The 14,779-nt window shown below is 36.1% G+C and overlaps 1 protein-coding gene across 4 annotated transcripts in view; it reads left to right on the top strand.

Annotated features, from left to right (window-relative positions):
* Positions 1-14,779, top strand: part of LOC108711140 (ankyrin repeat domain-containing protein 26) — a 64,225-nt gene that overhangs the window by 41,871 nt on the left and 7,575 nt on the right. For all 4 annotated transcript variants that reach the window (XM_018252567.2, XM_018252566.2, XM_018252569.2 and 1 more), the window contains 14 exons: positions 1,142-1,175; positions 1,975-2,104; positions 2,194-2,407; positions 4,193-4,376; positions 5,647-5,787; positions 6,959-7,927; positions 8,600-8,752; positions 9,283-9,458; positions 9,887-9,980; positions 10,834-10,911; positions 11,330-11,464; positions 11,756-11,868; positions 12,338-12,473; positions 13,705-13,995. In XM_018252567.2, coding sequence (XP_018108056.1) covers positions 1,142-1,175; positions 1,975-2,104; positions 2,194-2,407; positions 4,193-4,376; positions 5,647-5,787; positions 6,959-7,927; positions 8,600-8,752; positions 9,283-9,458; positions 9,887-9,980; positions 10,834-10,911; positions 11,330-11,464; positions 11,756-11,868; positions 12,338-12,473; positions 13,705-13,995 — 2,848 coding nt within the window. The remainder of the gene's footprint in view (positions 1-1,141; positions 1,176-1,974; positions 2,105-2,193; positions 2,408-4,192; positions 4,377-5,646; positions 5,788-6,958; positions 7,928-8,599; positions 8,753-9,282; positions 9,459-9,886; positions 9,981-10,833; positions 10,912-11,329; positions 11,465-11,755; positions 11,869-12,337; positions 12,474-13,704; positions 13,996-14,779) is intronic.

The following is a 14,779-nucleotide window of genomic DNA, read 5'->3' as shown; positions in this document are numbered from 1 at the left end:
CCTAACTCAAAAGCAAAAGGCAGTCCAAAAAGCTCACAGGTAACCATGTGGGAAGCCCACACCTGTGTCTGTTCCCAAAAAGCACTAGATTGAATCTTGTGCCTCGCTGGGCAAATAGCAGGGGGGCTATTTTAGCGCAGGGCTAGGACCATGGGTATGCCCACACCTGCACTGCTTCCCAATAAGCGATAATTTACAGATTATGCATCTTGAGGCATTGGGTAAATTCTTCTCCATTACCTGGGAATCATCCCTCTGTGTCCACACAGAGGTAAAAAATAAACAAAAAATACAAAAGAAAAAACAAAAAGCTCACAGGTAACAAAGTGGGAAGCCCACAACTGTGTCTCTTCCCAAAAAGCACTAGATTGAATCTTGTGCCTCGCTGGGCAAATAGCAGGGGGCTATTTTAGCACAGGGCTAGGACCATGGGTATGTCCACACCTGAATTTCTTCCCAATAAGCGATAATTTACAGATTATGCATCTTGAGGCATCAGGTAAATTCTTCTCCATTACCTGGGAATCATCCCTATGTCCACACAGAAGTAAAAAATAAACAAAAAATACAAAAGAAAAAACTGTTTGATTTTTCTCAAAATCGAACGCGGATCAAATTTGATTCGAGTTTTTTCACACAAAAAAAAAAAATTGGTTTTCAAAAGTACACCAAACGACTCTAAATTGATTGTAGGAGGTCATAGGCTAAAACGCCAATTCGTCAGGTTTTATTATTATTATAAACATGTAACATGTATTTATATAGCGCCAACATATTGCGTAGCAGTGTAAAGTAAAGTGATTAAACTAAATCACATGAATTCTATACATAGAACATATGGAGTTACATACATCACAATCAATACCGGTACAAAAGGTGAGGAAGGCCCTATGCATAAAGAGCTTACACTCTAAAGGGAAGGGAGTAATACACAAGGTGTTTTATATGGCGAATAGTCGAATTTTAATTCTTAAAGGGACAGTACATGATAAATTTTGAAATTCGAATTTTCAATTTGATCCTTGATAAATCTGCCCCCCAGTGTTTACTGTTGTCAGCGTGTATTAGCTCTTAACATTATATTATTGTGAGTTATTTTCATACACTATTATTTATTCACACGTGCATGTATTTTTTTAAGGGTTCCCGGCAAATTTACCAGTGAAAACAATAAGGTAATGTGGAGCATTGTTTATTTTTTTGTCTCTTTTTGAAAGTTGAAAATCTCCTTGTTGTTTTGACTTCTTTTTACAAAGTAGATCCAAAGCAAACCCATCATAAGGTACCCCTTTAAAATCACTGTTGTGTAAAATCCTTATATTTTTGATTTATATTTAGCAATATGGAATTAATTTATGATTAACACGTTTTTTTAAACAGAATAAAGAGTGAAAGTGTGTGGGTATGGTGTATAGATGAATACAAGTGTAGGGAACCAGAGGGCTGCCTGTTCCACACATCAGCATTCTTGTCAGCTATTATCTTTTTTGTATTGCAGGGAGGAGTAAAATTAATCCAAAATAATTTTTTACATATGTATATAGTGAAAAAAAAAGAGAAGCAAGATGGGGTGGGACCTGTATCAAAGGTGATCAATGGTTGATGAGAGCAGGGAAAAAGAAGAGATATTAAACTGTTATTTTTCACCTGTCTACACAACGTTTTAACAACCAGCTTAATGAAGGTTACCTTTTTAACAGATACTTTTAATAATATAACTATTTTTAAATGGGTGACTCAGGAAGAAATTCAAATTGGACTAGAACACATAACGGTATACAAAGGTCCAGGACTGCACGGTTTTCATCCCGGGGTACTGTGATTGTCAAAGCTCTTTTTTGTGTCAATATTACTTGAGGTTTGGCATGGTGCAGAGAAATTGGCAAATTGCTATTGCAATTTTATAACATATGCCTAAACATAACATATATCAAAACAAATCAGTGTATATGCTATCACCCTTTCTTTATCTAGCTTGACAATGCAGGTGAATTGGAGGACTTTAGTCCATCCTCAGACACAGCAACTGAAGAATTTGGAACACCTACTTTACCTTTTAGGAATGCAAAACTGCTTATTGAGCAACTGAGCGCTGACAGTCAAGGTAACTTAGTTTTACTGTACTGTACTATTGTATCATTATATCAACCTTTTAATTAATCCTTAACATCATTTTATCATCTGATCATGCAGATTCTGTCAACGTGTTAAAATTTCAAAATATAATTCATGAATATGAAAGAACTATACAGAGAGAGAATGGAAGATATAAACTCCTAGCGAGGAAAGTAAGAAAAATGGAAAATGAGAAAAAAGACCTACAACAAATCGGTGAAAAAAACAGGGAACTTAAATCAATGTTGGATCACCAAAAAGTGGAATGGGAAAGTGATCTGAACAGTTTGAGGTAACATTAATAGTCTAATCAGTGATGTTTAGAAAACTCCATCAGTCTAGTGCTCTTTTACTGAACATTTGATTCTTGTATAGGTATTTATGCTCTCGGGCACCGAGATGTGACCATAAATTTCTATAGCACCTGGTGCTCGGGTTTATGCTAATTTGACTGTTCAAATCAGAAGAAAGTATGTACAATTGTCAGTGTGTTCTGTATGCTTTCGGTGATTTGACGGGACGGAGTAGTTTCCTCCAAATCAGCTCTTCTGAAAGTGCTTGACTGTGTTGTATTATTTATGTATTTGGAATGGACTTGATTATAGTCTTTCTAAAATAAAAAAGTGTGGGTGCAAATAAGGTAGAGTAGAGAGCAAGGAAGGGGCAGTGACTTTTGAGTGGAGAGACTCAGATGGGGAGTGGGACTGTTTTTACATCCTAAAAAGCATGTTGTCTTTGTGTGACCTACCAACAACTAGTGATTTTCTAGTGGTCTGCTGGCTTACCCCCCAGAATTGGAGTTGGCCTCTCTCAGGGCCACTATCAGAAACATTGGGGCCCTGTACAAGTTATTTATATGGATCCCCCCCATCAGGGCCGCTTCTGCCATGAGGCAAGGTGAAACCCTTGCCTCAGGCGGCAGTGAGCGGCCAGTTACAAGGGGCGGCAAAAAGCCGCCTCTTGAAACTTTCAGAGCCGAACTTCCGGGTTTTAACCCAGAAATTTGGCTCCGCTAGTGCAAAGAGCGCTCTAGCGCTCAATGCACTAGTGATACTGCCCCCTGAAACCCGCTCCGATGCTAATTTTTAAGCGCGGATCGGGAGAGGAGGGGGGCGGCATCTGGGCTACTGCCTCAGGCGGCAGCAGCCCCAGAATCTGCGCTGCCCCCCATGAACACAAGCACACAGTACCAAAAGTTTTGACCACGCATCAAATCAAATTTAGGGATTTGCATAATTTTCCTGATATAGCCGGTCCTCTTTCAGATGAAGATTTCACAAAGCCCAGCCAAACATTACCCACTCCCCTCACCAGTGGTGGCCCTGGTCTGGATTGGTATTCCCATTTCAGGTCTAGTGTTCCTTAGAATTCCAACCCGTTTCTGTCCTGTTCCTCTACCCCCTTCTTTTCTGTTTTTTCAGATAAGATAAACCTGGAAATGGACTTTTCTGTCCCTAAAGTAATAGTGAAGTCTCATATAAACCAGAATATAGTAGTTCCATCGCTGTGGCCAAATTTCAAGAACACCAATGCATGATTGCTTTCCCTAGGTGTAGTTTGTACAGTAAACCAGCATGAACAGGTCCGCCTTGGTTTTTAGTGCTCCTTTTTCTTCATCCACTTCATCCTAACAGAAGAGAATGTTTGGCAAACATAAATCAACTATTGCTAGGCATATGAAAGGATTGTGTCCTTAGAGCTTACTGAGGGTAATTCTATGGCAATCAATCAGATGTTTATCTTTTTTCAGTCAGCTACAAGAAGAACAATGAAAGTAATCACTGATTGGTTGCTATGGGTTACTTACCAGGTGCAATAAGTGCTTATAAATGAACCCCACTGTCTGTGAAAGCTGGGAACTCTCTGTTCAAAATCAGTGCTTAGTCTCATCATTTGGAGAACTTCTTGGGGAGCCAGAAACATGTTTTTAAGGAAATAGTTTGTATTGGTTTGGTAGAGTCCATTAAAAATTCCAAAAAGTTTATTTAAAATTGTAAACTAGAAACTCATCCATAGAATCAAATGGAAATGCAAAATAATAGAAAAAAACAAATGTTTTATTACTTTTATTTGGCAGGTTCACTCTAAAACAGGAAGAGGAAAAAAGGAAAAATGCAGAAATGCTTTATGATAAAAGCCAAGAGCAGTTGAGAAGAAAGGAGGATCTGTGCTGCAAAGAAATGGAGGCAAAGCAGCTGCTTGAATTAACTATAAGAAACTTGGAACTTGAGCTGAGGAGTATGCAGAATAATGTGAAACAGGTATGATTCTACTTTTCTGTAGGCTTTTCCAGTTTACTAAAATGTTAACTGGGGTTTCATAAAGGATTCCATGTAGTTCAAATTTTAGCACATTTGCAAAACACTTTCCTGTTGGTAATATGTATGACGTTAATATTTGTTGATATTGCCTATAAACGCACGTATGGAATTGGGACACGAGGTCAATCTTTTTTAGGTGTATCCATCATAACAGCCAGGGCTTTTTCCCCAGGTATGTTTAACACACATAAGTAAATAAATAAAGGTTTTCTGTGCAAAATAATTGGTTTGTGATTGAGCAATAATTGGCAAATTGAACGTAAATAATACTTTCCATTTTATGTAACAAGGCGAAAGGACAAAACTAATCGAAGTAGACAATGGTATACAATTTATTGAATAAAGTAAAGTTTTTTTGTTTTATTTTTTTACTCGAGCAAGGCAGTGTCATGGTCAGCACCCTAAATCCAGAGCCAATGCTAAGCACCCTGGTCTCAGCTCTTTCACCTTGGGAGGAGCCCTCGGCTAATCTTATGCCGCCAGGTCTTATTAAGAACGGTGCCAAGCTAAGGGTTCTGGACAAGCAGAGGGGCACGATTGTAAAGCAAAAGTCTTTTGGGCAGAAGGTCTCAGTACAAGGAGTAGACAGAAGGTGTAGTCAAATCAGGCCAGATTGGTGCAGGCAGAATACAAACAGAGTCAGACAGGCAAGGGTCAAAAACCGGGATATCTATCAAGAAGAGTCAAGGCAGGCACAGGTCGGATTACAGAGAGTAGAATAGTCGGTTACCAGGCAGGGGTCAGAATCACAGAAGTCAGCGAAGTCAAAAACAGGCAGGGGTCACAACAGGAATCGGATATCAGACAGGAATTCAAATACAGAAGCACCAGGAACTCACTAGGAATGATCCTTTTAACGGGCAATGAGAAACTGTACAAAGTCCCTTTAAATAGGTTTGAATCTTACGCCATTGCGCGCTGACGTCATTACGTCAGCGCCAATGCGCCTGCAAGAAGAGGAGATGCGTGCACTAAGAAGCCAGCATTTTGGAAGAGGATGGGCAACGTGGCGGGCGTGCCCGCGACCCTCTCGAACCACTAGACCACCAGGGAGGTGAGTTGTTACAGGCAGTTTTCAGGGCTTTTCAGTACTGGGGAATTAAGATCCGTTAAGAGTTCCTAAACATAAAGTAATCTTATTTTTTTCCCCACCTACAATTGTGCTAATGTTCTATGCATGCATGTTTATAACATTAAACATTTTTATCAGGTTGAAGAAGAACGTAATGAAGTGCAAAGAATACTTTCCCATGAGCACAATGCAAGAATTGCTCAGGAAGATGTCCTGAATAAAATAAGGAAGAAAAGTGAAGAGGCAGAAAATCAGAAAATGTGGACAAAAACCGCTGACGTAATGAGAGATTGTTTACTATTTAAGGCATAAAATACTGAATTAAAGGCTTTTTAAACTATTAAGTATAATGGACTACTAAATTATTCTGGTAAAATTAGTGTTTGCTTTTCTAATCCAGTTAATGTAAATTGCCCACTTGTAGCAGGAGAAGCAGTCGTGAGCATCTGTAAGGCCCACTTTTAATAGCAGATAAATAAACTGTTTAGAATAACTATGGTTTCATTCTTCAAGCATCACTAAACCTAATTCAGAAAATTTCTGAATATAATGAGTTATACGTTTCACACAGTTTCTTAAATGAGAAATCAAGTTATTCTTTACTGTCCCCCTCTCAGTAATCGTCTCTCTCTTCATGTAGGAGTTGGAGTCGAATTTTGATTGACAATTAGGTCAGATACATTGATGGGTGCTCCCTTTGCCTTGATAATGTATTAACTGTTTCAGAACTGTTTCGCTAACAAGCTGCATGTAAAGAGACAGATTGTGGAGAGAGACAAGTAGAGTGAAGAATGACCTTATTATTTCAGAAATGGTCCAGAATGTTTAACTTATTTATATTTAGAAAGTTTCTTATTTCTATGGGGTGACAGTAATATCATATTTTTATTCTGGTGATAATCTTTCAGACCTCTTTAAGAGGCAAAATACCACCATGTTAAGTATGCGTTCCGTGGCCTGTGCTGAACGTTCTTTTTGGCTATTGTTTTAATCACATAGTCTCTAGTGTCGGTTATTTGTTCAGCTGAACAGGGCAAACTGGGAAACTGAAACTGCACTGTTTTTGATCCTTGTGAGGTAGATAGATTACCAGTGAACAGAATTTCTTCTGTAAAATGGACTCCTGCGAACTAACAATCAAAACAAAGTGTAAATGGAGGGGTTGTATACCCTGTTTAGCTCAAGAAATAACAACCATAAATAATAAAATAAAACAAGTATGTTTTTTTTTTTTTAAAAAGTGTGTTCAGAGCAAGCTCTATTCATTGAACTCAAATCGAACAAAATGTTTCACATGCTTATTTAAACAAATTTTGAGGCATATTTTGATAGAGGCATAACAAATTATATAAAACATATATGTATTAATGTCTCTAAATACTACAGATGATATAAAAGTTGTGCAGAAGAGGTATATTACCACAATTCTGCAATATATTTCTCTTTCCAGGGTTTTGGACAGCTTTCTAAAATAGATGAAAGAGAAAAAGATCTCAACCTGCAAAATGCCAACTTGCAAGAGGAAATCAATGTACTAAAATTAGAAATGGATCATGTTCAATCTCGGAATCAGCAGGAAGAGATCAAATACATGGATGAAAATGAAAATTTGAAGGAACAGATTGCTGATCTTAGAAGAGATCTTAAAATGAACGAAGAAACGTTAACACAAACTGTTATACAATATAATAGTCAACTTCATGCACTGAAGACAGAGAATACCATGCTGTGCTCAAAGTTAGAGCATGAAAAACAAGGCAAGGATAGGCTAGAAACTGAATTGGAGTCCATTCGCTCACGTTTGACTTCTACTTTACAGGAAGTAGAAAAGAATCAGACTTTAAAAATAGATGTTGAACGCACCTTACAGAGAGACCGAGATGAGTGGCTGCGTTCACAAGACAAATTAAATTATGAGTTGTCCAACATTCGAGAAAACAACAACAACCTGTCCCAGCAACTTAGCAGAGCTGAGGCTAAGTCCAACGGCCTTGAGAATGAACTCCGCCAGGCAAATATGTCTCTTCAAGACAAAGTTATTCATTCTGAAAGTGCCCAAAGAGAGCTAACACAGGCATGTGGTAGAATAAAGGAACTTGAACACACACTCCAACTTGAAAAAGACAAAGTATGCAAAAGTACTGTTAAGCAAGAGTCCTTACAAGAGAAACTGGCACAGATCCAAAGTGATAACATGCTGCTTCGTCAGCAAATCGAGGATGTAAATAATAAAGGTATTATCAAAGATAGAACTGTAAGTGATGTCCAGGACAAATTTACAGAGATTGTTGCCAAACTTCGAGCAGATGCAGAGAGACAAGTTCAGATTATTGAAGAAAGGAACAAGGACTTAATCATTAAATATAATGAGATCAGGGAACAACTGTATAGACTTGAAACGGAAAAAGTGGAGAGAGAGGTAAGATTTATTCTAGTATGTTGAGTATTTGTGTGTGTGTGTGTGTGTGTGTGTGTGTGTGTGTGTGTGTGTGTGTGTGTATGTATGTATGTATGTATGTATATATATATATATATATATATATATATATATATATATATATATATATATATATACACACACACACACAATTTTTACAGTACAGTGATAGTACAAAGAGGGGGGGGGCAAACATTGCAACAAATACAAATAAGTATAAACATTAACAAAGATTAGTTTTTTCAGTAAAGTGTTTTTATATACAACCATATGGCAAATTGCATTCTGAGGGATCAAATACAAATTGTTTATTATGTTGCTTATAATTGACCATTCTATAACATGCTAAAAGTAACCCTAAAGGTAAACCACCCATTAAGACAAAACACACCTAATAATTGAATATGATAACCTACTAAATCAAAGGAGCAGCATTAAACCTCATGAATGTCTAAAATGTAGACACTCTAATGATACAATATGTGCAAGCCCTCTTCCTGGAGTTAAATCTATGAACCTTTCTTAAGTATATTTTATTTACTATGATAATCTTGCAGATTATACTGCAGTAGCAACTAAAAAATTTTATATTATGTGACACCATTGTTTATTTTTCGTTTGTTCTCTGAAAGAGGTGTCCTTTTTTTCCTGTAGAGCACACTAAGACAATTGCAACAAGAACTTGCTGATGCTTTCAAGAAATTATCAATGTCCGAGGCATCTCTGGAAGTTATAACACGTTATCGAAATGACATTGAGGGGGAAAAGCAACTGCTTCAAAAAGAAGTAGAAAAGTTCAAAACTAAAGTACGGCTCGACTTTTACACAATAATTTTACAAATATTCTAAATCTCTAAATGTAGAAACCCTTTATTTTTTCTTGTTGAAATACCAGGTGTAAGAGCAAACTAAAACTGCTAGGAATGATATTTTACAACATATTGTTTACAGGGGGTTAGATAATTTATTCTACTATTTTAAAGCTGTGTTTACTTAACTGTTAACATATATCTATTTTGTATATATATATATACATATATATATATATATCTGTGTTCGTCTGGGTGGCACACCGTATCACATCGATTACCTGGGTGCACGGTAAAAAATCCATACAGTGTTCAAATGACCAGCAACTCCAGGGGTTTTCATAAAGAATTTTTCACAGAAACCCCTGGAGTTGCTGGTCATTTGAACACTGTATATATATATATATATATATTTATATATATTAAAGCACTGCATATCTTGACAGCGCTATATAAATAAATGATGATGATGATATACACACATAATGCTGTACATTTATGAGAGATGAACAAGTTTGTTTTTGGCAGGTACAAGATTTAGAAGAGCAGTGTATTCAGGCAGAAAGACTCCACCATCAGTTAAAGATTTTATTAGAAGATAAAGAGCGTGAAGTATTTGCTACATCTCAGAAAGTGCAGGAATATTCCTCTGCAGCCACCGGAGCTGAAAATGCCATTAAAGAACTGGAAGGACATATACAAAAGTAGGCTCTACAAGATGTGTCTGACCAGTTATGTTGCAGTTCTGATATTCACATAAGTTCATACTTGTGTTATGCCTTTTACATTACCTCGTTTTCAATGTATTTTAGTTTCCTCACAAAGGAAATCTGTGTTTGCATAACCTATTACTTGGTTTAAAGACATGTTTATACAGTATGTAAGTGTGTAATTCATTCAAAGTGACTACTTACATTGAACCTTTATGACTGAAGATTTCCCAAAATGCTAGCATACATTTATCTATCCGTTGGCATTAAAAACACATGGCATTTTTAATTTATTTTGAATAAAATGCATTTGCATTCTCCATGTGTACGGTAAAAAGATGTTTCTCTGCAATGTTTCTAAAAAGGATAGCTGTTTTTTTAATCTGTATTTAGTAGATTTGGTTTATATTCATCTTTTTCAGACTTGAAATTGAAAATGCCAAAATTGAAGCAATTGCAAAACAACAAGCAGGACAGATTGATATACTTCAGAAAGAACTACAGGAAACTCTTTCAGTACGTAGTGCATGCTTAAAGGAATCGCTTTAAATTTTGCATTGCTTTGCCTGTGGCAAAAATCCATTCTCTTTTTACATTAAAAAAATGAATTGTAGTCTAAAAAGGTTAAAATGGAGTTTCTACATCATACATAGAGAAGTCTCAGATTTAAAGGAAAGTTCATAACCCCACCTGAATGTTACAGTTAGAAAGCTGTGGCTGGAAAGAAGCAGTTCCTTCCGTCTGGAAGATATTACAGCTTTATACATCCTTGGAAGGTAGAAAAGTGATACGTAGTACCAAAACCCATGTTTAGTTTCATAAAGCTGCTAATGTCTTTAAAGAGCAGCAAAAAGGACTGTCTTTGCACAGACGTATGGTAGGAGGTAGACATCAGCCTTCAGCCATAAAATAAACTGCAGTACATTCCTTCAAGTTTTAGAGGCATATCAAGAAATTGTTCTTGGCACAGTATTTGCCCTTAAATTATTGTGGAGTATCTTCTCAGTTTACCATATAAATTTTGCCTTGGTTGCTGGGCTTACTTATCTCACCAGCAAACCGGTTGTGTAAATATCCAGTTAAAGGATAACTAGTAGAGTACATGAACAGAAATTAAGCATTATTAAAATTGACAGGCAGAACCAGCAGTGCAGAATTAATAGATACTGCTCACAGTTGCAATTACATATACAAATAACTTGAAAAATGTAAACATTTTAACTAGTGTCTAGTGGAAAGTTGCTTAGAATTCTATTTTCTTTATTAGGCAAAATGTTATTTTTGGTATTACATTCCTTTTAAATAATATATAATTGTTGACATCCTTCAGCCTGAGCTGAATGTTACTTTCTTATTTTATATTTCACAGATACGTCATAAATTGGAAGAATTAATGACATCTTTACAATCCTCAAAAATGGGTTTAGAAGAGAAGTTAAACCATCAGGTACAAATTTCTTTCCTTGAAAATGGCATCTGTGTAGGGTTTTTCTTCCCCTAATTTTTTTCTTGTACAGTAGCAGAGGAAGGCACCACCTATTTTTGGAGTTAGTAGTCTTTCCTATGCAGACACAGAAATCATTGACACCGTCTTTGTCTCAAATGTACACAATGAGCACTATAACAGTCTTAGCCTGAAAATAATAAAAATATAAATATACTTACCACATGATCCAGTGCTGTAATCTGCCCTATACCTGTTAAGGTTAGACAATAAGAAAAGAAATTCAAATCTTCATTCAAATATTCATTCAAATAAATTCTAGAAAACACAGCACTTTTTTTTATCAAATGTATCCATTACACTGATATGAATGTGTTGTTTAAACATACATCTGTATGACCATGTTATCTTTTTGATTAAGGTGCATAAGCAAACAGCATTGTCTCAAAGTGCACAAGACTCTCATAACTTGTGGGAAGAAGAACTAAAGTCAAGATCACGATTAGGAATCCGCTTGGCAGAACTTGAACAAGAAAAGGCAGAATTTGCAGACCAAGTAAATATCATACTGCTACCTCTCGGCGCATTTGTGTTTTGTGAATGTGATTGCTTTGTGATTTCTATTTAAAGATAATACTGGGAAATATTTACTATGTATATGTTGTTTGTATGTTCTCCCTGTGCACATGTTTTTCCTTTGGACACACCGCTATCCTCCCAAACCCTAAAAAGAAAAAAAATTATGATGTTTATTTTTATATTATTTAGCACACACACTTCCATTTTGCTCAGAATTGAAAAGATGGATAAGCCCCACAAAAAATAAACACCCACAATTTTTTTCAAGGTTGAAAATGAAAAAAAGAAAATGAAAAAGTTAATGGAACACAAGCGATCAATGGAGGCACGGTTTGATCAGGAAATGACCAGAAATACAGACTTACAACAAGAAATTGCTAGGTAATTATATTTAAAGTGAAAAAGCTTTCTGGGGGAATATAAAATCATATATCATGCTTATTTTTACTTTTAAGTATGCACTTTCATTTGCCATATACAGGTATGGGATCCATTATCCGGAACCCCATTATCAAAAAAGCTCTATTATAGAAAGGCCATCTCCCATAGACTCAATTTTAATCAAATAATTACAAATTGTAAAAATAATTTCCTTTTCCCTGATCATTTTGGATAGCAGGTCCCAAAGCTGTACTGGACAGGTCCCATTCAAGAAACAGAAGTTCTGTTTTCATTTGACATAATAACAATATTATTTCTGATCTTGTTATCAAGGTTAACAGAGAGATACTTTTTTTTATGACTGCCAGTTTTCAACAGAAACAAACAGTTCATTGACACAGTGTAAACAGTTGCCTAGTACCATAATTGTCTTGACTTTTATAAATGAATGTATGTCATTCCTTTGTAGACTGAAGAAACTCCTGAAAACAGCAAAAAAGAAAATAAAAGAACTTGAATCTGGTGGCATCCAACACAGTACTCCAGATGGGTTCAAGAGCACACACTTTGAAAAAGAGAGTGACATCCTGAAGTTAAACGAAAAGGTCTCGCTTTTTCCACAGTCTATGAGCTCTCAACAGTAAAGGCTTACCATAAGATTATGATTTTGTTAAGTTTAGTAAATAAAACTGTAAATATAGGCCTGCAAAGTAACATTATGGAAATAATCAAATGTGCATAGATATTAATTACATTTTATTGGCAGTCCAGTTTGTATAATAACTTATCTCACATTGAAAAGATGAAATAAAAAAAGATATCTGACACATAGGAAACTTCTAATTCAAACAAATTCTTCAAATAATTTTCGATAACATTGTTGTCAAATCGGAAGTCTGCGTGGCAGATGTAGTCTCTTGAATAAAGTGCAACATAAATTTTTGGTATAACTTGGTCCCTCAATATATTATATTTTGAATACTGGGCATAGATAAAGCTTCCCCATTTCCAAGAAACAACAGTGATAAAATTTGTTAATATGGAGAACACGCTGTAGTGTAAAGTAAATACTAGATTGAAAATTTGATTAAACTAGTGTTTTGAACCATAGCGGTTACACATAAAATAAAGCTAGCAATGTGTGATGCTTTATGTAGTGTATCTATAGCTGCCCATAGTATTGCACTGCTTTTCTAAGGACCCCCATGCATTCTTAAGGTGGCCATACACGGGCCGATAAAAGCTGCCGACAGACTGTGTTGGCAGCTTATTGGCCCGTGTATGGGGCCCCCCCGACGAGATCTTGCCAGATCTCAATCGGATGGGACGAAAAATCCCGTCGGATCGCGGCTGCATCTATTCATTGATGCGGTCCCGCGATCCGACCGCCCATTACTATTCGTTAGGATCCGATCGTTGGGCCCTAGGGCCCACAATCGGATCAGCCCCATATTGCCCACCTCAAGTTATCGGAGAGAAATCCGCTTGTTTGGCGACATTGCCAAACGAGCGGATCTCTCCGTGTATGGCCACCTTTAGACAATTGATGCTACAGAGGAAGCATCTTGAAGATATAAATCACTCAAAAGTATGCTCCATGAAATCGTAAAGGGTGCGTTATCCCACATGTTGTGCATAAGATAGAATAATTGATGTTACATGCATAGGAATGTAACAGAGCAGTACTGTTAATATAGTTTCCGTATACCTAAAGTTTTATATTTTATTTTACAATATTTTGATTTGTGATTGAGGGAAAGTTTTTGCATTCCTGAATTTTACTTTATGCAAAATTCATAACCGTATCATATACAGTTAAACCTATTCTTCCCACAGATTCATGAACTTTCTTTTCGTTTGGAAAATGAATCCTCAAGTTATAAGCAGCTGGAATCTGCAAATCGAGATCTACAACAGCAGTTATCGTCTATGAAGATTTTTCACAAGAGTCAGGAACACCTAGAAAACGGCAAGAGGCAACTAGAAGATGAAGTCGCTAACTTAAAGCGGCAGATAGAGATAAACAAGGTGGATCAAAGTCTTATTGAAAAGCACAAGCGGGAAATAGAAGAAAGAGGAAGGCAAGAATTAAGACAGAAGTTAGAAGAAGTGAATCTGTTTCTTCAGGTATCGGCCTGTTATTCAGTCGAGCACCGTGTCTGCGGTGCTCGATAATCACTTATTTGCTGTAGATGTATGGGATTTGTTTTATGTGTGAAATAGCTGTATTTTTTATAGTTTTTACAGTTCTTAATTTTTTAGTGCTATTTCTTATTTCTGTAATAAAAATGATTCAGTATGCCATACTCATTCTCATGCCATTATCAGGGTTGTTTGTCTTAAAATCAACTGATAGTATGATGCAGACAGTGGTATTCTGAGACAATATCAATTTGGTCTTCATTTTTTATTTTTGGGATTTATGTTTTTTGTTGTAAATTTGTGAGGCTTGGAATATTTACAGCTGTCTGATTGCTAGGGCTTCATTGCCTTAGAAATCAGGCAGAAGTAAGGAAGTCAGAATTTAAGATAAATTGCAGAGGGCCTGAAGAGAAATATAAAAATATTAAAATTAAAGCCATACAATCAATTTGTGTTTTTGCCAAATATTATTTTTAGTTGTTGGCCCTATAAGAAGCAGAATAGACAAATAGAATTCCACTTAAAATTATGAGCAGTTGAAAAATTTCTTAGAATACGTTCATATATAACATACAGAAAGGCTATTTAAAGGTGAATGTTAAAGTTCACTAGCATAAATCCAAGTTGGCATAACAGCATTATCTTTTTAAATGTACTTTGGTAGCTTTTCCCTTTATTTTTAATACCAAAATTTCACAACCCTGTTGCTGCTGAAACACCAGTATTTGAAACCTAATGTATTGGCATTTAGAGAGGTTGGGGGTTCAAT

This window comes from Xenopus laevis, chromosome 3L (genome assembly GCF_017654675.1).
Source record: "Xenopus laevis strain J_2021 chromosome 3L, Xenopus_laevis_v10.1, whole genome shotgun sequence".
NCBI lineage: Eukaryota > Metazoa > Chordata > Amphibia > Anura > Pipidae > Xenopus > Xenopus laevis.
Note: the sequence above shows the minus strand (reverse complement) of the source record. Positions and strands in the feature narration are given on the sequence as shown.